At 40.9% G+C, this 27098-nt stretch overlaps 1 protein-coding gene across 1 annotated transcript in view; it reads left to right on the top strand.

The window, feature by feature from the left end:
* itfg1 (integrin alpha FG-GAP repeat containing 1) overlaps window positions 1-27098 on the top strand; it is a 159464-nt gene that overhangs the window by 88599 nt on the left and 43767 nt on the right. Inside the window, exon 12 of the mRNA XM_085436741.1 lies at window positions 1724-1832. Within this exon, the coding sequence (XP_085292867.1) occupies window positions 1724-1832 (109 nt within the window). The remainder of the gene's footprint in view (window positions 1-1723; window positions 1833-27098) is intronic.

Here is a 27098-nt window from a genome sequence, read left to right on the forward strand (position 1 = left end):
TTAACCTTGTTATTTTATTTTGTTGTTATTTATACATTAGGAGACTCACAGGAGCCTTGTATGCAGCTTGCAATATTTGTACTTTTGAAAATTTAACTATAATAACAACTATAACAACTCCCACTGCAATATTAGATTTGCTTTTATGATGAGGGAAGCGTCATCCACCTTTGTGTAAGTAGATCCAATGCTCCTGACAAGTTAATCTTACCTGAACTCTTACATGCAAACTCTGAGAATATCAGACAAGTTAGGCTCATATCTTTTTTAGCAAAAAGCACCCACACTCATCACCTCTCCTAGTTTAAGAGCTGACATCAAGTGAATAAATGTCAACATTAGATTAGTTAGACCTACCATTCTCTGTTAGATTGTTAGAGTCAAAGCATTAACTAGTCAGATTTCCCTGCTGTCAAAAACAATATTGCTCTTTCTGAACTCATATTAATTAATTAATTAATTACTTCATACTGGTAGGCTATTAGTATAGTACTTTTCTCTTTATGAATGCAGCATTAACAACTGTCACAAGTCAACTATGCAGTCATCCAGCTGACCCTCAGAATACAGCTCTGGGTCATTTGTCTCCGCTCACAGTCTTTCCACTTTTGTCTTATTTTGTTAGATATACCAATAAACTGAAATCATTTTGTGAAAAATCCTACGTAAAGAAATCCTTGCCAAATGGAGCAGAGGAATGCATATCAGAGAGTGTGCAAACTAGGATATCTCTAATGCAGAAAAGTGGATTATGTGTAAAGCTTTTTTGACACGCGCATTAACAGAATTGTTTACATTAATCGGTTTTCTTTTATATTCTGAAGCAATAACTCCTGATTTAGACTGAGAATATGAGTATTTGGTTCAGTGCTTCATTGTTGTTATTAAAATATTTATAAGCACATGGGGTAGCGTGTGCATGAGTGTGCTTTTTTTTCCCCCCTTTTTTTCTGAGCTACTGTATTTATTTGTGTGTGTGTGTGTGTGTGCGCGCGCATGAGTGCTCTGTGTGTTTTTGGTTTTTTTGCTCTCCCTCATTGTTGCAGTGTTATTCTTCACTTTGTGCATTTTTATTTTGGAATTTGATTCATTGTGGGAGTGGGTGCAATAGATGCAGGACCTGGCAATACACCACTATAGAGGAAGAGTAGATAAAACAAGATGAGCTATACTTTAATTTTCCCAAACGTTGGGAAATGATTTGTTAGGTTTTGCTCTCATTAAGTGTGTTAAGTGTGTTGCTCTGTGATATTAAGCATTTAATTAATGCTGCAAATGGGCCTTGCTAGAAAACATCTACACATACTCTCTTACACACTACCTTTGTCAAAATCCTTCTTTGTGTGTGTCGTAGACTTTGATTCCAGCACTCACCCCCAGTCTCTTAATGAGAGACTACATATAGTACAGAAGCTGTATTGCGATCTACTGTATGTTCTTGTCTTATCAGAATTAATTACTACTGCTAATGTGGCCTGTCTATTAAATTCAACTCTCCCGCTTTCAGTGCTTGGCTCTCTCACTCGCCCCTGAGAGAGAATTTATAAATGAGACCGAGAGAAAGAGAGACTTAGTGAGGAAAGGAGAAAGACAGCGGAATAGAGATGATGCGATAATTCTGGATGAGACATCCAGTATGTCAGAGGGATAAAAATGTACATCAGAAGAAGCACCATGCCATGCTCTCATTGTCCCTTATCTATGTGTCTGTCTTCATTTGCAGGGTATTTTAGACATGCTGGTTCAGAGCAAGGCAGAGGGCAAACAGGACTTGAGAATTCACGCTTTGAAGAACAATTTCGAAGCCGATGCCTACTTCGTTAAAGTGATGGGTAAGGGACTGATTTGCCAAGTATGCTCCCTTTCTCACTACTCTCCCCATGCTGAAACCAGTCCCTTGAAGGGGCAACATGAAGGAAGAACATTTATTTCCATTCCCAAGCTGTCCTCACCAGATAACATACACATACTGAAATTTGAATATATTATCATTTAGTCCTTTTTTTCTTATTTTCTTTCTGTAACAGCCCCTCCTAGACCAATTAGGAACATTAAACATGAGCAAGTCTTTTCCCCAACCTCGAAAGCAGATGGTCATGACTATTATCTGTCATATTTTGATTTCTAGCCTGGAGCTACTCAGTTGGTGGTGAAAAAGGGATCTCTCTGAGCTTTTTGTTCAATTTCATCTTAAATTAAACTGGCCACTGTCCGCACAAAAAGATCTGCTGTAGTAAATGCACCTTCTCCCAAAAGGCCATTTCGAATCTAGTCTCCTTGTACAGCACATAAGACACTCTATTGCACTCTATTGCCTCTCAAAACATAAAACCACACTTCTCCTAGTCTATGTTGGTGCCATTAATGAATCAATGGCAGTTGAGATGAGAGGAAGAGGAGTAATTGGTTTTTTTGTGAAACATATATTCTTCTTCTTCCTAGCGGTTTATATCCCGCGACACAGGGTCCGCTATCTTGCATGCCTTTCTCCACTTCTTTCTATCAAGGGCGTCTTCTGGTGTAATATTCACAGCCTTCATATCATCCTTGATTCGGTCCATCCAGCGCTTTTTTGGTCTTCCTTGTGGCCTAGACCCAGAAGCCACCTCAGCATCTTCATCTCCATGGTGTGAAGAGCTTGTTCATGTTTGGTCGTCGCTGGCCAGCACTCTGACCCGTAGAGTGCCACTGGGCGCACAATTGACCTTAGGATAGATTGGCATTCTCTTGTCACATAAGACTCCACTCACCTGATGCCACTTCCTCCACGCTGTGTTGACACGGAGTCTGGCGTCTGGTAGACTTTCGCAGTCCGAGATGACAAGGGACCCGAGGTACTTGAATTGGGCAACTTTAGTCAGCGGCTCGCCGTCGATAGTGATGGTGCTGTTGGTCTGGGGGCTGCATTCAAGGTACTCAGTCTTCTTGATGTTCAGGCGCATGCCGTTTTCGAAGAGCCAGTCTTTCCATGCTTGTGTTTGGGTTTGCAGGGCTAGGCAGTTTTCTGTTTCTGATAGGCACACATCATCTGCATACAGGAGGCTCCATGGATGTGGTGATTGCAGATCAGCCGTTGCGGTGTCCATACAGAGAGTGAACAGCAGGGGCGAGAGGGCCGAGCCCTGGTGGATGCCAACGGTAATCGGGAAGGCTGGTGATGTTCCCGCTGAACATCGGACCTCGCTTGTGACGTTACGGTAGAGCAGCTGAGTCCATTTCACATAGGCTTCCGGGGCACCATGAGTTCGTAATGATCGCCAAATCAGCTTGTGGGGGACCCTATCGAATGCCTTTTCCAGATCCAGGAAGACCATGTGCACCGTCTTGTTCTTTTCCCGGTGCTTTTCCATCAGCAAACGGGCCACGTGTATGGCATCGATAGATCCACAGCCCTTAACAAAGCCGCATTGATTCGGGGTGATTGTGACCAGTTGACGGATCAGATTTTCCAGGACACGTTCGAAGATCTTCATTGCATGGCAGAGTAGACGAATTGGTCGATAGTTGGTGCACTCTGTGACGTCTCCCTTGCCCTTCCAGTTGGGCACTGTGATGCTCTATGTCCAAGCTCGGGGGGCTTTGTCTTCGACCGTGATATGGTTGAAGAGTGCTGCAAGGAATGTTGTACCGCAGTTGCGTTTTGGACGTCGGCAGTGGTGATTGGTGTGACAGGCCCTGCGACTGGGTCCGCGGGCGGGATAGGCGGATGTGTAAATTCTTCATTGCTGATTCCAGCGAAGTAATCTGACCAGCGCTGAAGGATGTCTCGGGGGTCTCGCAGAACCTGCCCATTGGCTCCTTTGATTTGGACAACATGGTTTGTATCAAAGTCCTACTTCACGCGGTGGCGGGCTTTGGCAAGTCGGTAGATGTTATTGGTCACTTCTGGGGTTTGGAGCTGGTCATAAAAATCTTGGGGTTTCGTCTTTTCGCGGAGGCCACTGCCCTCTTTGTTGCTGATTTCAGCGAGCTGTATCGGGTGAGATCTTCATGCGCTCGCGATCGCCACCAAGTCTTATAGGCCAGCTTCTTCACTTTTATTGCTTTTTGTACCTCCTCATTCCACCACCAGACCTGTTTCTCAATGTATTTTTCACCCGGTTTTGTTGAACCAACGGTGTCCTCCGCAATGTTGTGGATGCGCTGTATGATCCTGTCCAACGTGTCCCAAAATTAATTTTTTGTTTCATCGCTGCATCCAGTCTGTGGTGCATAGCAGGTCACAACATTAACGTCAGCTGTTCCTAGTTCGATTCTGATAGACATTAATCAATCAGATGTTCGCTCAATCTTATACGGGGATTGGAGCAGGTGTTTGCTGAGTGCGATGGCCACTCCATTCTTAGTGGCTCTCTCTCCGCAGTAGAAGAGCTTATATCCCTCTCCATTCTCCGCCGCTTTGCTTCCGGTCCATTTGCATTCTTGAACACAGGCTATGTCGATGTTCCTCTTCTTGAGTACCTGGGCCAGCTCTCGGCTGCATCCAGTCAGAGTTCCAATGTCGATTGTTCCGAATCATAGATGAGCTGGCTTCTTTTGGTAGAAGTTTCTGGCTGGCATGTCTATAAGATGCGACAAACTGGTGATTGGATTTTGCCGGCCGAAGCATATATTATACCTGATATTTTTTTGTACAGTAGAGTGAGTTTGACTTGTCTGTTGGGTCACATTTCAGTGGAAGTACACGTAGATATTTCAACACAAAGACTTCATTAAAGTGTGTGAGGTACACAAAATGAATTAAGTTATATACACAAGGACAGAGCTAGTACATTATCCATCATACATGCATAAAACCTCATATACCAAAGCCACTGGCCATCTTTTATCCATTAGAAAAGTCATTATCAGGTTCCTGTTTACTTCAAGACAAACCCCCAAATTATCAACTGTCACATAAATCAAAAGGCATTTAATATTTAAATAATCATCAGTTCTATTTATTCCCATGGTGTTGAGGGTGTATATCATAAAGATTTCTCTCCAGGCCAGCTTCTTTAAAGCATCACCTCTTTTAATAGTCAGCATGACCTTCTCAGTCAGAGAGAATTTTAATGAAGAGGTTGAAGAGGCTGATTTGCTTTCATGCCATATTTCCAATTGTATGCAATAATTATGCAGTAAATTACATTTTTTTTCTATTTACTGTGCATTTGTTTCTTTTTTACAGCAAAGATTTAAAAATCAAGCCAAGAATGTGTGATTCAGGTTGTAAATGAACTGATTTACCACCAAAATTTAGTATCATCAGGTAAAGTTATTAACCCAAAGTTAAAGCAATGGGTATGGGTGTAGTGTATTGTTTTAGGGAGTCAATAGCCTGATACAGTTATTGCTTGTCTTTTTCTACTTTTTCATTACCCAATTATCCTGTCATTTTCCACTTTTGATAGTCAGGCAAAGCTGTCAGAGATCCTCGAAAAAATACCTTCTATTCTTTTATGCAAGGAAGACAATTAAATGTTCACTAAGTCTGAAGAAACGGCACACACTTTTTGTCCAAGAGTGCTGTAAAACTTGTATTCAAATGTCTCACTACAAGCAGCTTTGGCTTCAGTATCTGTTCAGAAATAGTTTCATGTATTTTTGGCTCACTTTTTTTTTTTTTTAAGTTAATAGATTTTATTTCTTTCATTTTTTTATTGCAGCAGTGTTTGAGTAAAAATCAAGATGTGTTCTTTTGAAGTCAAAATGTTTGTACAGCATTAGTACCTGGTGACATTTGAGAAAAGTAAAAATAGTTCCACTCTGGGGTGGGCCTGTGCACAATTTAATCTGTCACTCTGCTCTGCTCATTAGCACGAAAAGGAGCGCTGCTCATCCCTTTCTGTTTCTGCACAGTTGGTGAACAGTTGTTGTTTTGTCTATTGGGAGGGGAGGGACTACACCTCCTCTTCTGCTTTCTGAATCACACACAAAAAACGACACACAGTGGTACTAGCACTTACTAACACTTAAATTATGCCTCAGAATCAATATTGTTTTCAAGGGATTACATACAAAACAAGTTAACCTCTCCTGAGGTGCACTGTATACCAATGATGCCTTTCACTTGTCATTGATTCAATGAAGACATTATACTGTTGACACAGCAGATCAACAATAAAGGCATTTGAGACCTCATTCCACTCAAACAAATTGTTTGTGGTGGTAACAAATGCTCAAATTACATCAAGTTCACAATAGTGGATCAAGTGATTTGAGTCATAAGACTAAATGAAATAAAATTATAGTTTGGATTTAGGAATTTAGTATGTTGGTATCCACCACAGTGGTATAGTGCAAGTACCCTTCACTTGTTACCCCGTTCAGTTAGACAGTTAAATGTCTTAATACACATCTTTGAATTGAGCCAGCAAACCAATCACTGCTCTCTCCACCACTTGAATGACACAGTAGTCAGAAGGAGGAGTGGCAGAGCAGTGCCATACTTTCATGGAATAATAGGATGTGAGAGGCAGAAGAAGGTTAGTTCCATTGCACCGACCTGTTACAACTGACACTAAAACCCTCTATTTGGTTCAGTTGGTAGCAATACTCTTGTTTCTGGGAACTTGGCAACCTGGTAATGGCAAGGTGTGTTCTGTGACATGTCATGTCAAGGTTAGTTGAAGTAGAAGCAGTGACCTGGATATCAAGTTGTAGCGCTAAGATTTGACCCAGGTGTCTTGTGTCTTGGCTTCCATTTTGCATTTGTGAGACATGTGTTTAAGCTGAAAGGTTGTCCTACTGAAGGTGCAAGTGGTTCCTAGGTACCCACAAGAAGTCTGCGTGGACTTGATATGGACAAGCACTAATGTTTTCATTACATAGGGTTGAATTATTAATCGTTTCTGAAATAAAAAGTGAAATTTAGAATTTTCAAGAGGAGCAGTTGTAATGACTCACCAACACATATTACCAACAATGTCTTTAAATTGCTGTAAAAAGGGAAGTAATTATTCACCAAGTCCCAATTTTGCAAATTGGCATCTGCAGATGTAATCTGCTGCTGATATTAATATAAATTTTTGAAGGTGACCACACTGCAAAAATGACATTTTTGGCAGACAGATTATTATATGTTGAGACTGTCAAGACAAGATTTAACAAATATTTTTATTCAGAAAGAAAACATTTTGTTTCATTATGATGTTCCAAAATATAGACTGTAAAGTGGTGAATCATTTTCTAAATAAATAATTTTTCCAGCTAACTGCTGCTCACACTATATCATTCACAAGCCGTCTCATTACTATGGCTAACACCTGCTTGATTAGTTACCAGTAGCCAGAAATTTAACATTTATATTTCAAGTGCATGATAGTGTTGTTTAAAGCCTATCATCTATAACCCTATAATGCATACTTCATGCATACACACTTTCAGTAGACAAACTCCCAGTGATCCTCTCTGAGCTAGCACTTGGCGACCTTTTAACAGGGAGAAATCTCCATCAGAAGTAGGCTCAAGATTGGACAGCCATCTGCTGCCAGTTAGGGAGTAATGGGAAGGAGAGAGAAGAGCACAAAAAGACAATAAACTGCAACCAATATAAAAATAAACTCTCTGGTTGTTGGGGCTGAGAAAAATGCTGTTTCTGAGCTAGAAATGCCTGCAAAAAAGTACAGAGAGAAAAACAAAGAGGACAAAGAAGAAACTATAAAAGAGAGAAGACAGACGGTTATGGCAATAGGATTCCAGTGCTGTCACACATGAGCTAAATAATGACAGTAGGTTACAGTAGGTAAGTGATGCATTGACATGCACAGTTAAGATGCTGCTCAGTTAGCAGTCCCTAGGAAAGCTTCTGATTGGGGATCTTCATATCATCACCTCAACAAACTTGCTCTGATTTCCTCAGAAAACCTTGATCTTGAGCTGTTTTGGTTATTGATGTAGAAAAAGAAAGTGTCACAATCTCCTGAAGTTGATGGACATTTTAAAACATCTTTAGATTCTGTACAAGCAAAAATGCTGACACATTGACACGCACACTCAACCTTTACACAGTAGTTTGCCACTGATTACAAGCAAGTGGCTTTTATTAGCGATTTCTCTTATTAATGCTGGGTTGTGTAGGAAATGACAGGATTCCTTTATCCAATATTTAAAAAAATTAAAAGTGCAACAAGATAGCCGCCAGTCTGTAAACAGACTGCCAAAAATACGTGGCTGTGCTGTAATAATGCAAGGTATTTAATTTATAGACAGTAACAATTCCTGAAATCATTGTCGCAATACTGTTTACAAAAATCCCAATGAAATTAAGTATATTCATCAAATCTTTATCCCTAGATGCACAGAACCCATTTTCCAAATTCAGTGGGCTATAATATATTGGTTGGTTGTAGACTCTGCTTACCAGAAATCCCTGGGCTCCAACACAAGATGAAATTTTGTTCCCACATAAAGTGCACATATTTCAGTTTGTATTCTAGTCAGAGAGGAACTGCTGCTTTTCTGATATTCTTTCTTTCGAACTTGTTGTTTACATGCTCTTCTGCAACATTTTAAGAAGCTGGTTCGCAGGGGTTCTGGGTAATTAGAATGAGAAGGGAGGCAAGGAAATGGCATGAACCTCTGCATGGATTCCCTCCTGTCAATGAAACCCCTTACAGCTAATAGGAAAGAAGCAGCTGGTGACTTTGTGTGCATCAGAGGAGGCACATTGTAATCTAGATTCTCTCCAGGCATAGTCGGCTCAACATCAATAAACATGGTTGTACAAATTGGGAATCTGAAAGACCACTACATTAGGAAGAAATATAGCAAAATACTAAAACTATTATATATTAGGTGGTTTATATATGCCAAAAAAGTGAAAGAGAGTCATTTGTTTTTAGTTTTCTAACAGGTTTTGTGTGTATACTTGTACGTGTGTGACCTTGACACGTCCCCTTTCCTCGTGCCGTAACAGGAATTCCTTTCGTGCCGCCTCTTTAAACTCTGCCGTCCTTATCGTTATCCATGTCTTGTCTCACTGCAGCACTTCAAACAACACACAAAAAGATACACCCACGCCAAAATTCATGTTTTTTTCCTCCCCACTGTCAGCTTTCCCGTGTCTCCTCTTCATTCAGCTTCACTTATTACATTTCTGGTTGTAAATATTTCATACATGTTCACTGTGTTGCATTTTCACTCCATCTAGCAGAGTACAGATGAGAGAGCAACAAGCAACCAAAATAAAAATGTATCTGTCAAGTGTTCACACCTTGTCAACATTTCATTCCTCTCCCTTGTGAGTGTGAGCTCAAATTCAGCTTAATAGCCTTGCACCTCCTGTGAATCCCCATGAGGATAGAACTGTTTATTTACCATTCTATTCAGGCATCTCTGATAGCGCAGCTAATAGTATTACACTGTAGTAAGTGAGGCCTAAAGCGTGCACTTCATATTCAGCCTTGACACTTTGTCAGTTAGTTGTGTGTCTTTGTAGACAGCCTGATACAGTCCTCTGTTCTGTAAGATGAAATCCCATTTTCTCAAGACGACATCCCTCAACCCTCCCATGCGCATTATTGAACAACACCCACTGTAGGATTTACTTTGTGTCCAGCCTGGTATACACTTGCATGTGTGCGCAGTTTCTGAGTGAAAGCTCAGATACCATGAAGTACTTTGACTTTCCAGGCTAAATCCATCACAATTTCTATCACACACACCTTAGACAGCAACCTTGCCTTTCTGCCTGCCAGAATCCTGGACTCTTGCAGGCATGTTCACACTGCGATGACCTGAACCTGTACTGGTTTGACATCTTATGCTTCCAAGCTCCTGACATAGAATAGTCCCCTCAGTAGTGCTTTCCATCAAGACCTGTACCTCTGTTGCTATCGAACCATTTATTATTTACAAGCATGCTATAACTTTGTGAGTAGAGCCACAGAGCAGTGAAAAAGTTAGCAGTAAGGACGCCATTCTGTAATAAATAAAATAAAATTGAAAGCAGAGGGTAAAAATCATATCGGTTCTATATGTCTTGTTGTTTTGACAGTATTTCAAGGAAGGTTTCTTTTGTATAGTCAGTTGAATTTGGTATGCTCTAAAGTTGCTTTTCAGATTTAGACCCTGAGTATTTTAGTTAATATGAAGGTGAATTGTTGGTAATAGCTTTTATTTAACCCAGCCATATGGAGTGCCTAATGCTGGAGTGCCAGAAACACACACCGCACATGCAGTGTTAGTTTGCAAAAACCAAGCTAAAGTACAATACAAAATTTAAAAAAAAAAAAAAAATTATATAAGGATATTATATATATTAAAAAAACACCCAGCACGCCCCTGCGGGCGGTTTATCCTTCAAGCTCGGGTCCTCTACCAGAGGCCTGGGAGCTTGAGGGTCCTGCGGAGTATCTTAGCTGTTCCCAGGACTGCGCTCTTCTGGACAGAGATCTCCGATGTTATTCCCGGGATCTGCTGGAGCCACTCGCCTAGCTTGGGAGTCACCGCACCTAGTGCTCCGATTACCACGGGGACCACCGTTACCTTCACCCTCCACATCCTCTCGAGCTCTTCTCTGAGCCCTTGGTATTTCTCCAGCTTCTCGTGTTCCTTCTTCCTGATATTGCTGTCATTCGGAACCGCTACATCGATCACTACGGCCGTCTTCTTCTGTTTGTCTACCACCACTATGTCCGGTTGGTTAGCCACCACCATTTTGTCCGTCTGTATCTGGAAGTCCCACAGGATCTTAGCTCGGTCATTCTCCACCACCCTTGGGGGCATCTCCCATTTTGACCTCGGGACTTCCAGGTTATACTCGGCACAGATGTTCCTGTACACTATGCCGGCCACTTGGTTATGGCGTTCCATGTATGCCTTGCCTGCTAGCATCTTGCACCCTGCTGTTATGTGCTGGATTGTCTCTGGGGCATCTTTACACAGCCTGCACTTGGGGTCTTGCCTGGTGTGATAGACCCCAGCCTCTATGGATCTTGTACTCAGAGCTTGTTCTTGTGCTGCCATGATTAGTGCCTCTGTGCTGTCTTTCAGTCCAGCTTTGTCCAGCCACTGGTAGGATTTCTGGATATCAGCCACCTCCTCTATCTGCCGGTGGTACATACCGTGCAGGGGCCTGTCCTTCCATGATGGTTCCTCGTTTCCCTCCTCTTTCTTGGGTTTCTGCTGCCTGAGGTATTCACTGAGCACTCGGTCAGTTGGGGCCATCTTCCCAATGTATTCTTGGATGTTCCTTGTCTCATCCTGGACTGTGGTGCTGACACTCACCAGTCCCCGGCCCCCTTCCTTCCGCTTAGCGTACAGCCTCAGGGTGCTGGACTTGGGGTGAAACCCTCCATGCATGGTAAGGAGCTTTCTTGTCTTTATGTCAGTGGCTTCTATCTCCTCCTTTGGCCAGCCTATTACCCCAGCAGGGTACCTGATCACAGGCAGGGCATACGTGTTGATGGCCCGGATCTTGTTCTTACCATTCAGCTGACTCCTCAGGACTTGCCTGACCCTCTGCAGGTACTTGGTGGTTGCAGCCTTTCTAGCGGCCTCTTCATGGTTCCCATTTGCCTGCGGGATCCCCAGGTACTTGTAACTGTCCTCTATGTCTGCAATGTTGCCTTCTGGTAGTTCAGTCCCCTCAGTTCTGACTACCTTCCCTCTCTTTGATACCATCCGACTACACTTCTCCAGTCCGAACGACATTCCAATGTCATTGCTGTATAGCCTGGTAGTGTGGATCAGTGAATCGATGTCTCGTTCACTCTTGGCATACAGCTTGATGTCATCCATGTACAGGAGGTGGCTGACAACTGCTCCGTTCCGTAGTCGGTATCCGTAGCCAGTCTTGTTAATGATCTCACTGAGGGGGTTCAGGCCTATGCAGAACAGCAGTGGGGACAGAGCATCTCCTTGGTAGATCCCGCACTTGATGGTGACTTGTGCTATGGGCTTGGAGTTGGCCTCTAGTGTTGTACGCCACATCCCCATTGAGTTCCTGATGAAGGCTCTTAGGGTCCCATTGATCTTGTACAATTCTAGGCATTCCAGTATCCAGCTGTGGGGCATTGAGTCATAGGCCTTCTTGTAATCAATCCAGGCAGTGCACAGGTTGGTCAGTCTGGTCTTGCAGTCTCGGCTGATTGTTCTGTCTACCAGTAGCTGGTGTTTTGCGCCTCTGGTATTCTTGCCAATTCCTTTCTGTGTCCCGCTCATGTATTGACCCATGTGCCTGTTCATCTTAGCCGATATGATGCCTGACAGGAGCTTCCATGTAGTACTGAGGCAGGTTATTGGTTGGTAGTTGGAGGGGACCGGTCCCTTCTTGGGGTCCTTGGGGATCAGGACCGTCCGGCCTTCAGTTAGCCATTCCGGGTGTCTCTCGTTAACTAGCAGCTGGTTCATTTGTGCTGCCAGACGCTCGTGGAGTGCAGTCAGCTTCTTCAGCCAGTAGGCGTGAACCATGTCGGGCCCTGGTGCTGTCCAACTCTTCATACTGGAGACCCTTTCTTGGATATCTGCCACTGTGATGGTTACTGGACCCTGTTCAGGGAGGTCGCTGTGGTCTGCCCTCAGATCCTCTAGCCACTGAGCATTGCCGTTATGGGTTGCATCCTTCTCCCATATGCTCTTCCAGTATTGCTCCGTCTCCAGCCTTGGTGGTGCTGTTCTCTTATTGTTCCCTTGCCACTGAGAGTACACCTTTGCTGGTTCTGTGGAGAACAGCTGGTTTATTCTCCTGCCTTCTATCTCTCTGGTGTACCTCCTCAAGCGGCTGGCCAAGGCCGTGAGTCCTTGCTTGGCAGTTTCCAAGGCCTCAGGTATGGACAGCTTGCTGTATTTCTTAGGCACCTTATTTGTCGCACCTTGCTGCAACTCCGTTAGTTGGCTAACCTCCCTCCGTGCTACTTTGATCTTGCCCTCTAGCCTCCTTCTCCATGGAGGGTACTGCCCCTTGTCACTGTTCAACTTGTAGCCAAGCATCTCACTGATCACTGCTGCCGTATTGTAGATCAGCTTGTTAGTGTCGGTAATCGTGGTTGTAGGTATTGCCCGTAGTGCTGCATTAACATCATCTAGCAGACCTTCTGAGGGTACTTCACGTAATCTTGGTAACCGGCTATGTATGTGTGTGTGTGTGTGTGTGTGTGTGTGTGTGTGTGTATATATATATATATATATATATATATATATATATATATATGTGTGTGTATATATATATATATATATATATATATATATATGTGTGTGTATATATATATATATATATATATATATATATATATATATATATATATATATAAATAAATATAAATTCAAATATAAGATGGTAATGAGACATAATATGGCCTGAAGATGACAACACTAACAAAAAGACAGGGTCTGAGTTGGATGTGACAGTTTCTAGATGTGAAGATTTTCAATGGAAGTCACCAGGATGGCCAAGAATAGAAATGAAGGTTAATTTTTGAATGTGGCTACACTGCAAAAATGACATTTTTGGCTGACAGATTGTTGTATGTTGAGACTGTAGTTACCAAGAGTCAAGAACTATTTGTATTTTTTATTCAGAAAGAATATAAATGAATATGAATGAGAATATAAATTGTAAAGTGATTAATCATTTTCTAGATAAATAATTTTTTTTTATCTAACTGCAGTACACACTAAATCATTCACAGGTCTGCTGTCTTGATTAGATACCAACAGGCAAGATATTCAAAATTATATTTAAAGTGCATGATAGTCTTATTTAAAGTATATCATCTTTAATTCTCTAATGCATACTTCATGCATGCACACTTCCACCAGAGAGAAATCTCCAGTGATCCCCTCTCTCTCCAGAAATGATTATATCAGAGGGACATTTCAGGTTGAGCTGCTTGGAGACAAAGTTGGTGTTTTAATTTCAGTAAAAACAGGTTCGCACATGCAAGATGAAATTAAAGGTTTTCAGTATAACACAAAGATGATGGTTAGTTCTGATGTTTGTGTTTTGTGCTTTAGAGAGAAATATATTAATATAGACATAATAACCACCTGAAGATCCACATTTGGCAAGCAATGAATAGAAAAATTACTATATGACACCTGTCTCACAATCTCTGCTACAATTATATGTGTAGTTATGCATCTCAAGGTTGTGTCGGTACTTTTGTGAGCCAGGTGGATCCTGGAAGGTGCTTTATTTGCTGTGATCAGGCATTGCATTATTACCTTTAGTGGTAGAATGCATGTTTTCAAGTTAAAATGAAGTTTGTTAAGATACGCTATTGGATCTGCAATTACCGCGGCTGCTGGCACCAGACTTGCCCTCCAATGGATCCTCGTTAATTGAGAATTACAGAGGAAAAACAGAAATGTTGCAACTCTTTTTCAGCTGCTCTGTAACTGATATTTTCCTCCAGGTCTTTCTGGAGATTTTATTGAGGGTGAAAGCAAACAAGAATGGATCTGACATTGATTATATTTGCAGTCACAGCATGGTACAGATTTCTCAGACACCAACAATGAAGCCAACCACAGAATGTGTAGCAGCAGTTTCGATTCAATTTCAGCCAGTTTGTTATAATTGAACCCATTCATTAGCTTCTGCAGTCTGTGGTTAAAAGTATTGTGCCACCTACACATTACACCTACAGAAGCTGTTTGGACCATGGAAACCAATGGCATGAAGCTCCCAGCACACAGTGTTTGTGATGACATTAATACCAAAGGAGGTTTGGAACGCAGTTTGCAGTTAATGATTCAATGGAGCGTGGGCAACTTTTACCTACTATGTACCCCAGCACTTCCCACATCCCTAACTTTATTTGGTCTGCCACTTCATGGCTGAGTTGCTGTGGTTCCTAAACACTCACACTTGCAATATTGCCACTTACAGCTGAATATCTGGGAATATTTAGGAGGGAACATGCTGCGAAGATGGCATCCTATTAGAATACGACACTCTTCAGTGAGCTCTTTAGAATGACCAATTCTTTCACAGAGGCTTGTTAAGGCAGACTGCGTAGCTGGAGGCTTGATTTTATAGACCTGTAACAACATGACTGAAAATACCTGTGCATGTGTTCAGATTTAATAATTTAGGAGAAATTTTAGCATTTTTACCCCCAACAGTGTAAAAGGATTTTTTTTTAAATTTGCACTTATTACAAAACATAGTAAGGACGTGCATGACTGTTAAATCGTATGCAGAGCAAAGTGGATCCACATAAAGCTGTGAAAAAACCGCGTATGCAAAGTGGTTGCTTGGTGGACAGATGGATGGATGATTACTGCTGAGGAGGGAGGAAATGGGAGAAATCATAAACTCCAAAATTAGAAAGAAGGATAAAATCGTGGGTGATGGGAAGGAGGCGGGTATCTCAACATGAGCATCTCAAAGTGTGTGTTCATGTCAGTGTGTGTCTATGTGTATGGAAAAGACATGAAGAGAGAGACTGACAGGCAGAACTGTATGAGTTGATTAGTTTCCTGCTCACTTATTAGGATGCAGATTAGCTGCATTGAGAAACATCTGGGAGCTTTTCTCAGGCTAACATGTTCCTCATTCTCTCCTCACTCTTCACATCCTCTTTCATCATTTCTGTGTGAAATTCAGACCTCTTTTCTCCACTTTCCATATTTTCTCCTTTCTCTTTTTTCTGTTTATCCACCCATTTTTTTCCCATTCATTTCCTCCTTCTAACCCCTCTCCGGCCTCTGTTTTCATAGTCTCACCTTCTGCCCTCACTCTGTCAGCACTCTTGTTTCTCTTCTGCAAATGTCTCTTTTACGGTCCTCCAGTTTCCTCTCCACTCTTCTCATCCTGTCAGTCAGAACTGTCTTTTATTCCTTCTTTTCATTCCATTTAAATGGCAATGAGGAGATTTACATGAAGTCTTTAAATGTAACTGTGTCATCCAGAGTAGTATTTGACTGGAGGCAGTATTTCCAGAGTGGTGTGACTACTTTTTCTCTCTCCCTGTCGCCACACAGAGAGTGTGGAAGTCCTGGTCCAATTTTTCTTTAAATCACCCCCTACCAGCTCAGCTGAAGTCTCAGTGACTCTGACCGTAAATTAAGCTTTTAAGCAAGTGAAACAATACTGCATATTAAAGTTAATTTATTTATATTTATCATCTGTCTACAATGTTTAATAGAAGCTATTGTAGAACAAATGAAATTACATAAAACACCCAGTGGGTGTTGTATTTTGGTGTAACGGTGTGCCAATAATTTTAGCTGTCTTTGTTCATTTCAAAAAGAATAACATTGGACCTCTACAACCAAATGACCAGCAGCAGTGGGGAAATCAGCTTCAGAAAAAGAAGCTACTGTTATTAGTAGAGCTGGAATGATACCACCGCCTACCGCAGTCCTGCTTTACAGGTGAAAATAGAGCAACAGGACCGCTGAGTCTTTGACTTTATTTATTTTCTGCTGTGTTTTACTTGCATCTATTTGAAAGAGTGAGTGTAAACACAAAAAATATTTTATTTTATGTGCTGGAATGTGCAGAAAATAGGTTTAAATGTTAAACTAATTTATTCAAGTCAGAGAATGTTGCATATAATTAAATTTTTGCTTGATGCATAAAGTTAAAAGATTAAAACTGATAAAACAAGTTAAAAAAAAAGAGACTTTTCCATTTGATTACATTTTGTATGATGGATTATGTAGAAAAAGTAGAATTGGGCTGAAAGATCTGTCGCTTTATCACCTCTTCAGGTTGTAAATAGTGTTTTTAAAAAGTAACTAAGTAATTAATTACTTTTGAAAATAAGTAATCAGTAAAGTAAAGGGATTACTTTTTTGGGGAAGTAATCGGTAATTAGTTACTGATTACTTTTTTCAAGTAACTTGACTAACACTGGTTATCACACTAAGGGTATATGTGCCGTTTTTATCTAGATGTTGGAGGTGGGGTTTTTTATGTCACACCTTTTGCTCTGTTTATTTTATATATTTAGTATACGATAAATATGTAACAGAGAACAGTTCGCAGGTCCCTTGGTTTTATCATTTTACTGGCGCTAAAATAGCTGCCACGACCAATTTTTGCTGTAAAATTACTGTAATTTGTTTGGATAAGGAGAACATGATTTCTTTAGACGTTTAGCCTTTGTGACCACGTTTGACTTTATTTTAATTGATAGGGAATATTAACATTGTGGTCACGTAATTTTTATCAGAACCTGTAACAAACTACAGGCCACTACCAGCTGTTCAGCGACAGTGAGCATACATACTTATAATGATGTTGCCCAAAGTGGAGACTGAATAACGAAGCCTCCCCGTGAGATTTGAATCCTCACGGCTGTGCTGTGCCCAGTCTTACTTACAGTAGGACCAGACGAGACAATAACCTTTAAAGTGTCTGATGGGAGCACTGGCTAGGACATGTGTATTACAGTGGACATAAACAGTACACAAAGTCGGTGAATGTTCTGTAACAATATATATGTCATCCCTGTAACGTGGATCACAAAGCCATGAGCAGGAGGTCATTTCACTGCCAGTCACAATGTGTGTTCCTTGTTGTCTGGGCATGTGTGGTGTCCACGCGTATCTGTAAGCAGCCCCTTGCAGTCAGCAAAACCAGCCTGAGGACAATGGGAAGTGATGTGCGTCTCAGAGCAAATGCAGCTCAGCTGTCTGTTTGCTGTGTTTGTGTGTCAGTGTGTTTGCGTACAGTGTGTGTGTGTCTGCATGGGTCTCGTTGACTCACACTGGTAGCTGCTAGCGCTGATGTGGCATGTTTCCTTATCAAAGTCTGCTCATCACATTTTACTCTTTATGTGTGTCGCTGTGTGCATTTCACTTTCATACATGACTTCAGCTAAGAACACTGTTGTGAAGTTTGCATGTGGTTACCATGACTCCAAGACTGCCAGCAAGGAGGCAGTTAAAGGTGAGAGTCTTGCTTGAGGAGGCATGCTCTCTGCCACACACCAGACATTTCTCAAATTGTTCAGCCATTTGTGTTAGAGCTTAGCCAAAGATAATTCATCTCCCTTTCCAGCTCGTAGGTGGCTACTACAATAGAGTGAGACATGCATGAACATATCATAGCAATATCGTGTTGAAAATCTAATTTCAGCTTTATAAGACTTGCGTGCCGAATTGTGTGTTTGTAAGTGTAGTTACAGAAATTCATTTCCCATGAAATTACCCCTCTGCACTGTGAAGCCTGTATTACTGTGATTTTTCTGGTGTGAAAAATACACTCTGAGAGCTTTTTCTCTTGCAAACTATAATGTCACAACAGGTCTCAGTGCAGTGTTTGTAGCAAACATAAAAAGGGCTTCAAATAGTGATTCGTTTTCTTGTGTATCAGCATATGAAATGTTTTCTGCCACATATTTGGGAATCAAAGCTGAGCACAAACATTGATTTTCTTCCTTTTTGTTACATTTAAAATGTAGTATTATATCATTTTTGTATTTTCTATGTAACCAGTGATTTTTTTGTCACCTTTTTAAGTAGTGAGTTTAGTTTGTTTTTACAACCCAGATATCAAAAGAAGAAACTTAATTCAGGTTAAAGTTTCCCAAACATTATGTGGAAAGCCAGATGAAATTGTTGGTCAAACAGGTGTTACAGGTGTTAATTTATTAATATTAAATGTCAACACCTTATATATGAATAAATGTTTCAAAACTAGGCTAAGGTTTAATAAGCGGGTGTTTTTGTACAGTCTATGAAATAGCTTGTCTGATTTTATGAATCTAATAAAGGATCATCTGTGATAGATTATATATAAGAAATACACTTGGTTTACACTTAGTGGTGAGAAACAAACTGTCTTCTCATATCACAGAACAAAGACTGGCAGTATGGGTTAAAACACAGTGCCCCTTACGTACCTTCAATAATATCAGGCTAGGATTTATTAGAACGGTGTACTTTTGTCCAAATCAGTCAGTGCACCTCATCGGTTAAATCTGAATAATGGCTAACTGGCAGCTCTTGGCAAGCTGTCACTGAAACTGGACATAACATATTGATGAGTATAGCAAATCCAAGCATGGCACCCGTCTTTTACTTATCATTAATTTAGCCATAAGCCTACACAGTGAGCTGTGCTTCCACATATATTAGAATTCTTCTTCACTGGTTTCTGGGAAGAAGCATTCACCGTGTTATTAAAAGCCAGAGCACCCACCTCACTAAATATAATTACCTCACAAGATGCTCAAACATCTTGGTCATTAGTTTGTTTTTGTTTTTTGGGGGAAACCAAGTGTTCTGCCCAGCAATTTGTGACTGGCCAGGGCATAATTTTTAACATTTTGCTAGATTAGAAAAAATAAATCTCTCAGCAAGAGGTCTTAGCATTCGGCAGTGTTTGAAAACCTGCTCACAAGTGACTAATGTGAACTGGGAAAATTGGGACAGAGCCCATGGGAATCTACTTGCATAGTATAAAATATACATTGTGTACTAATTTTAATCCCTACATTAATTCAAAACCCCAATCTTTACTGCAGATGATAGGTTTTCTGATTAATCTGAAGGGTGGGAAAAGTGCCTTTGCTTTTCTGTTTCTTCTGATTGTGTGTACACATAGACATAAACAAGCAAATCCTTATTTGATTTTACTATTTTTGACAGTTAGACAAATGGACTATTTTGGTTGCAGAGCCTTTTCAACAGTGTACATGAAACTATACTGTACAAAGAAACGCACACACAAGCCCTATTCATAAAACGGTGCTTACCGTCTCTGCTTAGCTCACTATCACTATGATGAAAACACGCACAATGACCAACACAGAGTACAGAGGCCAGTTCATCCTCCACTTGATTAAGTTAGCCCTGCAGAGGAGATGCCATCAGTCTTAATGTTACACGAGAAAATAGGCAAGCTCAGTCTGAGCTGGATAGGCTGTACTGCGTGAGAGAGGGTGAGACACTGAGACTATATTGGCAGCATAGGATGCTCGAGAATTATTCTTAGGATCTTGTTTTGTCTATTGTGAAGCTGCTATGTAGTTGTTTCATATTAACTAAGGATTGAAGTATGTGGAACAAAAGAAGCCTCACAGAACACACACACACACACACAAACACAGACTCATTTTATCTCCTGAAGCAATGGCGTGCCCACTGAGTTGTGAAGGACTTCTGCATTGATGCTGTTTGTCTATCTTTTTCTCTTTATACATGAGTGACTTTGTGCCACAAAATTTGTAATGTAGCAAATTTTTGCCCCCTTTCACTGATTGAAGTTTCTACTTTTTCTGTTGTCGAACATATTGTATTCGTCAAGAGCCCTCAGTGTATTTAAAAAGACCTATGAACAAAACTGCCTTGTTATTAGTAGAGATGGAATGATACCACGTTTTTATGTCCAATACCGATACCGATATCATAAATTTGGATATCTGCCGATACTGATATGAATCCGATAGTGTTTTTTAATCAATAAAAATGTTTTTTTAATATCTTGCTGCTTTTTGTATAAGTTCATACTCAAGTTACAAAAAAACAAACACTAAAGCTATTCTGTTATACCTGTATGTAAAAAATATACTGCACCCAAAATATTTCATAGTTCAGCAATACTGATCAATCTAATAAACTTAAACCTACTCCATCCTCCCTATTCTGGTATTTTAAAGAGTAAGCAACCTAACTAATAGGGTTCTAAAACTCCCAGCAAAAAAACCCCAAAAACATAGGGAACCACCCACCCTCCACCTCATGATGCTTAATCGACGTAATCAACTTTAATTTGATGCAGTGTGGGGGAAAAAATGCACAGAAGTCAATTATTTTTCAAGAATAATTAAATAGATTCAGCATCTTTCTTCAACAGAATTGCAGACTGCACAGATGGAAAAAGTACTATAGCTTACCTAGGGTATATTAGACTTAATAGTTACTATATACAGTAATGGACTTCTATACATTTTTCATCCGATTAAAACTTTGGGTGTAAGATTCGGATAATTATTTATTAAAAGCTACACATTTTAAATGAGAATAAGAAAGAAAAGTATGTCTTTGTGCCCCCTTCTCCCTGTTCATGCCTTATAGGCCCCACCTGGCTAAACTTTGCTAGACCCGCCCCTGCACAGTTACCAGCCGTCAGCTACGTAGAAAAAGATCCTGGTGTAAAAAGTAATATTAAATAAATTCTAACAACAGCTTATCAAGCTTAAACGTGCTGCTGTTGTTCAGCCGCTGGTTTCCTCTTTCTGGCGCGAAGTGGGCCAAAAACAAACAAGAGAGACGGACTCACGACAGAAAAACCGATCAGCTGATCATTGATCAGTTTCATGATTGAAGTAGCAGCAGGAGAGGGAGGAAGAGGCAGTCGCTCCATATATCGGTTGTTAAGCTTACCGCGGGAATGCTTTACAAACATTCAGAGATGAACTTACACACTTGCTTTACTTCTCTCGGGGATAACTTTGTTGGAGATGAAATGCCGGTTTGGTAGCGAAATGCTCAACCAGACCACTGACAGGTCTCGCATGCCACAGCCGCTCTATCACGTGATGCATACTGCTCCGAGATGCTAAGGTTATGAGGCGAGTTACAGCGTGTCCCAAATTTTGTGAGGTGCTTTTTTGATATTTAACGGATCGGATTACATTTTTTATTTCTCTCCAATATCCGATCCAGTAATTTAGGTCAGTATCAGACCGATACCGATACGTAATATCGGATCGGTCTAGTTATTAGTTTTTTATTTTACTTTTTTTGGCTTTAAATTTAACAGGAAAGAAAAGGGAAAGTAAAGCTTCACACAGACAAGGTCACTCTGACAGTTATTTCAGAGAGGTGCCAATTTTGACTGAGTTTTATCTACACATGAAATGAACACATCAAATCGTTTTCTCTTATATGACAAAAAACAGAAATTGCCATGTATATTAGTTTTACTTCAGTATGCAGCTTACTCTGAAAATGGAAAACGGATGCAAGAATCTACTGAAATGAGCAAATATGCATAGAAACAGATACAGCATGTAAGGAAAAAAAAAAGAGTTTGTACAATTTGAATGAGTTTGAAAGTCAATATTTGGTATGATAACATTGATTTTTCAACACAGCCAAAATTCTTTTAGGCAAGCTTTCCTGTAATTTCTTAAAGTTGTCTTCAGGAATAGTTCTCCAGGCTTCTTGAAAGACATTTAAAGCTCTTCTTCGGATGTTGGCCTTTTGTTCTGTTCTCTGTCAAGATCATCCCACACTAACAGCGCTGTGGTCCAGACCCTGGGGAGGCCACTCCATCACTAATAGTGTTCCATTGTTTGTTATTTTGGCAAGAGCTCCAGTACCACTGGGTCAAATGCAGCTCCAAAACATGACAGAGCCTCCACCGTGTTTTACAAATGCTGTAGACACTCACTGTGCCTCTCTCAGTGTCGGGGTCTGTACAAATTGATCATTTGCATCAAAAATGAGCATTTTGTGCGTGTGTCATTCATTCTCGTTCTTCTGTAATTCAGAATATCTCTGCATTTACTCCTTGTTTCCATTTCTTAACACCCATCGATTAGCACCATTCCTGATGAGCTTTTGGTAAACAGTAGATGGATGAGCTAAAGGGTTAGATAAATCTCTCAGGTCCTATGTTAGATCTTTTCAGGGGTTTTCCTATTGCTTAAGAACATGGCTTTTATATAATGTTTATTTTCTGTAGGCCCACATCCTTTTCTTTTGCCCTTCACTTCTCCAGTTTCCTCAGATACGTCAAAGGACACACTGCACAACATGCAGAGATATGCCCGGGTGCTCCGGTGAGTCCCAAATAGCTGATAGCTTTCTCACCCCATTGTTGCAACAATACAATTTTATGCTCATCAAACTGATTCAACTAAAGAAATGAGACCAAGTTATGTGTTTTTGTGACAAGCTGCTAGTAACAAAGTACCAAAGAGATACAGTTAAAAATGTTTTGGTTCTTTACTAAGTTGTCTGCTATGTGTAGACACAACACTAGTTAATGATTTGAGTTAATAGCCTTTCTTTTGCTTGAATGATTCATAGGTCAGTGTTAAGTGGCTTAACAAACAAAGAAAAAATTCCTGGGAACATTGTCAGGTACAAGGACTAGACTGAAAATGAGTGAAAAAGCAACCAAAGACCAAATAAACACTTGAAAATACCTTCAGAAAGCCTGGAGAAATATTGCTCAAGGACATCTTAGAAGCAAATATTAACGAATCAGGAGTGAACCAAGACTTTTGCTCAGTACCTTATCAGTACCTTTATTTTTGCTGTAAGCATTCAATTTCAGACATGCAACAGATGCCGTCGACCCTTTAATGCACTGACATCTGTCTGTTTTGCTCTGCTGTTTTGATCATTCAGGATACATTTCACATATAGTGTTACTCGGGATGCATTTTAAAGGTTACTGCTAGATTGACGCTAAAAAATGAAACAAGTTCACAGTTTGTGCTGCAGCCCACAGAGATGCACAGACTCCACTGGAAATGGTGTTCTTACACTTCGGGTTTCCTAATCGACCTGTTAACCACACAGACATGCTGCTGGAGTGAAAATGGGTGTTCTCTAATAATGTGTGAATGCGTTTTCAGTGGTGCAAAATGGATCTCAGAAAAAATTCCATATACTGTATGTAGCAGAGGGGATCACGGAGTGTGTGCATTGTAGCTTTCAGTCTCTCTAGACTGTTTCTGTTATGTCCTATGTCCCTTTTCTTGATAATCCCAAGTGGAACTTAGTTCAAACAAGTGGCAATCTGAGCCCTCGGTGTTGTATCTTTACAGGGTCAGTGACAATGACAGAAGTACTCTGACTCAAAAGAGCCTGAATTTCAAACACACCATAAATAATCGGATCCCTTGGATCTATTGATCATTTGTGTCCTTCATAGATGACTTTGGTGAGAAGCCTATAAAGTGTTGATGTGGCGTTCACTCAGAGTTGATGCTGCAGTATAATTATATGCTGCACTGTTTTTGACCATGTTGCTGCATTAGGCCAGATTTCCACTTGTACTCCCAAAAACTTTGATCTTTTTAGAGCCAAATGACCTCGTGTTTTCTAGTGTCATTCAGCTTTATCTAACTTTATTCGACATTCTAGGGCCTTAGAAAAAGTAAGAAACAGCCTTGGGAATTGGAAAAAACAAACTACAACCCTTGTCAGATTTCCTTCTCCCATTGAGTGATGAATGGCCTGTGATCACTGCTGGCCAGATTTCATACCCCAACATGAAAACATTTGTAGTTCATTTTTGGCAAACAAATATTGACAGTATCATAGAAACTGTACCTATGTGATTACTAAATGTGCTTTGAAAGGCATGTTTAATGAGAACAAAGCAAGGGTCCCAGTGAGCAATGAAAGCATTTTTCCTGATAAAATTCAATTTCTCAGTCAGACCTGTGTACCAAAGATGTTAAGTAGAAGCTGATATGCAGTGTGGTCAGTTAAGGTCAAGGAACACATGCTTTTCTTTGATGGGAGCTCCATCTGAATTCTGCCGCAGGCATATACTTAATAGGCTTGTGAACTTCAAAGCACCAAATTTGCCTTTGCCCCGTGTACGCCATTTGTTTTTAAATCAAAGTTTTAAAAGGAAAAAAAAATCCTTGTTTATTCACATAGTGGTGTCAGACAGGTTACCACATAGAGTGACCAACGTATAAGAAAATGGTGCAATGCAGTCCTTCATCTCTGGTGCATTTGCATATGACATAGGCATAATTGGTCACACTTTGTTTGGCTAGCGTATCAACGAGTCATAACAAAATGACATCATTGCTCCACGTAAAAAGGGTGGTGTTGTAAATATTCACTCTGGAATTGGATTGGTTGAAAAAATTGGATTAAAACTGATTACTATTACTATTTGTCACATAGTAGATAAGTAGTAGTCATGTAAAAATTTTAAGAAGATGGATAGATGGCAATTTACTACATGTGAAGTATATATATATAATGTGCAATTGGTGTTCTATGTCATAGTAGAAGATGTAAATGCAGAACTATATCTTTTATGGTTGTAGATATCCTAACACAGAGACTGATGAACAACATCTTTGTCTGTATGGACTGCCCTTAATACCTACTGATTTTACCTACCACTTGCTAATGCTTAGTTCTATAAATATTCTAAACATGTCAGAGAATGAATAGAAGAGGCACGCTGATAAGTGAATGTTTAATTGAGGGAGGAGAGAAAAAAAGAGTCCATGAATGGATGAATGGAGATCATGTAATGTGGAGTGGTCCAAAATTCACAGATCGCCTGCTGTTTCTACATTAGAGTACAGCTCCCTGGTTTCAAGGGCTTTTACATAGCTAAGAAACTTCACAAAATAATTGCAGCACTGATTTTTGTTCAGATGTTGTCGAGGCTATGCATACACTAAAACTGTTTGTAGTTATTTATGAACATTTGAAATTTAAGGCTTTATCCATCCACTGACTATATGATTTTACCAAGGGCACTGGGATATTCCCTTTGAGTTTGGCTTTTGTTTAGTACATTGCTGGGTGTTGACCTTATTAACACAAAATCGGGCTTCAGCGTGACTTCATCAGGCAAATCAAGACAACCTACACCCAGGACCCTATTAGTATGCTAATAAAGTCACTTCTCTAATGACTGCTTAGCAATTCAGTGGATTTTGTCTTTGCTCTGCTAGTACACACAAATGAGGGAAATACTTTCTTAGCATGCACGTCCACAAACGCATGCAGTGCTAATAGTTTGCACATTTATTTTTCATGTTTTTCAATGCTAGCAATTATTTTATAACCTCCCCTCTCTCCCTGTATTGTCCAGGTCCACCTAGTGCAAAGAACTGATTAATAAGTTGTTAAAATGCAATGTAAATATGAGGAATGCTTAAGCATGGTTAATAGTGTATTATTTGGATTTCACTTTCAGCATCTGATTCATTTTGAACAAATTCTTTTATCTGCCTGATTGGTGTTTGATATATATATATATATATATATATATATACACACACTGAACAAAAATATAAACGCAACACTTTTGTTTTTGCTCCCATTCCCCATGGGATGGACGTAGAGACCTAGAAAAGCACAGTGGAGGGGACTGTGGAGAAGGCAAACGAACTCAACAACTTCTTCAACAGGTTTGACCAGCCCACAACCCCCCCACCCTCACCCTCACCTTCACTACAGAGTCCTCTCCCCACTCTCCTGCCTCCCTCGCTTCCCCCCCTTCCTGACACCATGACACCCCCCTCCTCCAATCCCTCTCTCAGCAGCAAGACATCTCCCCCCCTCCCCTCCTCCCAAACATCTCCCAGTGTCACAGTGGATCAGGTCAGGAGGCAACTGAGGAAGCTTCGCCCCAGAAAGGCAGCAGGCCCAGACAAGGTGTGTCCTAGGATGCTTAAGGCGTGTGCTGCTGAACTTGGGGAGCCGCTACAACGAGTCTTCAACCTCAGTCTGCGACTGGGGAGAGTGCCCGCCCTATGGAAGACATCCTGCATCGTCCCGGTCCCCAAAAAGAACCGGCCCAATGAGCTGAATGACTTCCGACCGGTGGCACTGACGTCACATCTTATGAAGACTCTAGAGCGGCTCTTCCTCAACCTCCTCCGACCACAGGTACAACATGCCCAGGACCCACTACAGTTTGCATACAAGGCGGGTGTCGGAGTGGAGGATGCCATCCTGTACCTCCTACACAGAGCCCACTCACACCTGGATGGGGGAAAAGGCACGGTCAGGATCCTGTTTCTTGACTTTTCCAGTGCCTTTAATACCATCCGGCCCTGTATGCTTCAGGAAAAACTGAACAGGATGGAGGTGGACCCCTGCCTGGTGGCTTGGATCTCCGACTACCTCACCGACAGACCACAGTACGTCAGGCTGAAGGACATCACGTCTGACACTGTGGTCAGCAGCACAGGAGCACCACAGGGAACTGTGCTGTCCCCTCTTCTCTTCACCCTGTACACCTCTGACTTCTGCTACAACTCTGAATTATGCCACATTCAGAAGTTTGCAGATGACACGGCCATCATGGGGTGTATCTGGGATGATCAGGAAGAGGAGTACAGAAGTCTGGTGAGGAACTTTGTCGCATGGAGTCACACAAACCTCCTGCAACTCAACACCTCAAAGACTAAGGAACTGGTTGTGGACTTCGGGAGGTCCAGAGAAGGTCCACTGCCGGTTCAGATAGAGGGGGAGGAGGTGGAGGTGGTCAA

The sequence above is a fragment of the Copadichromis virginalis genome, linkage group LG1 (genome assembly GCF_057382275.1).
Source record: "Copadichromis virginalis isolate Kocher_CV1m ecotype Utaka linkage group LG1, C_Virginalis_male_GT1.1, whole genome shotgun sequence".
NCBI classification, from domain to species: domain Eukaryota; kingdom Metazoa; phylum Chordata; class Actinopteri; order Cichliformes; family Cichlidae; genus Copadichromis; species Copadichromis virginalis.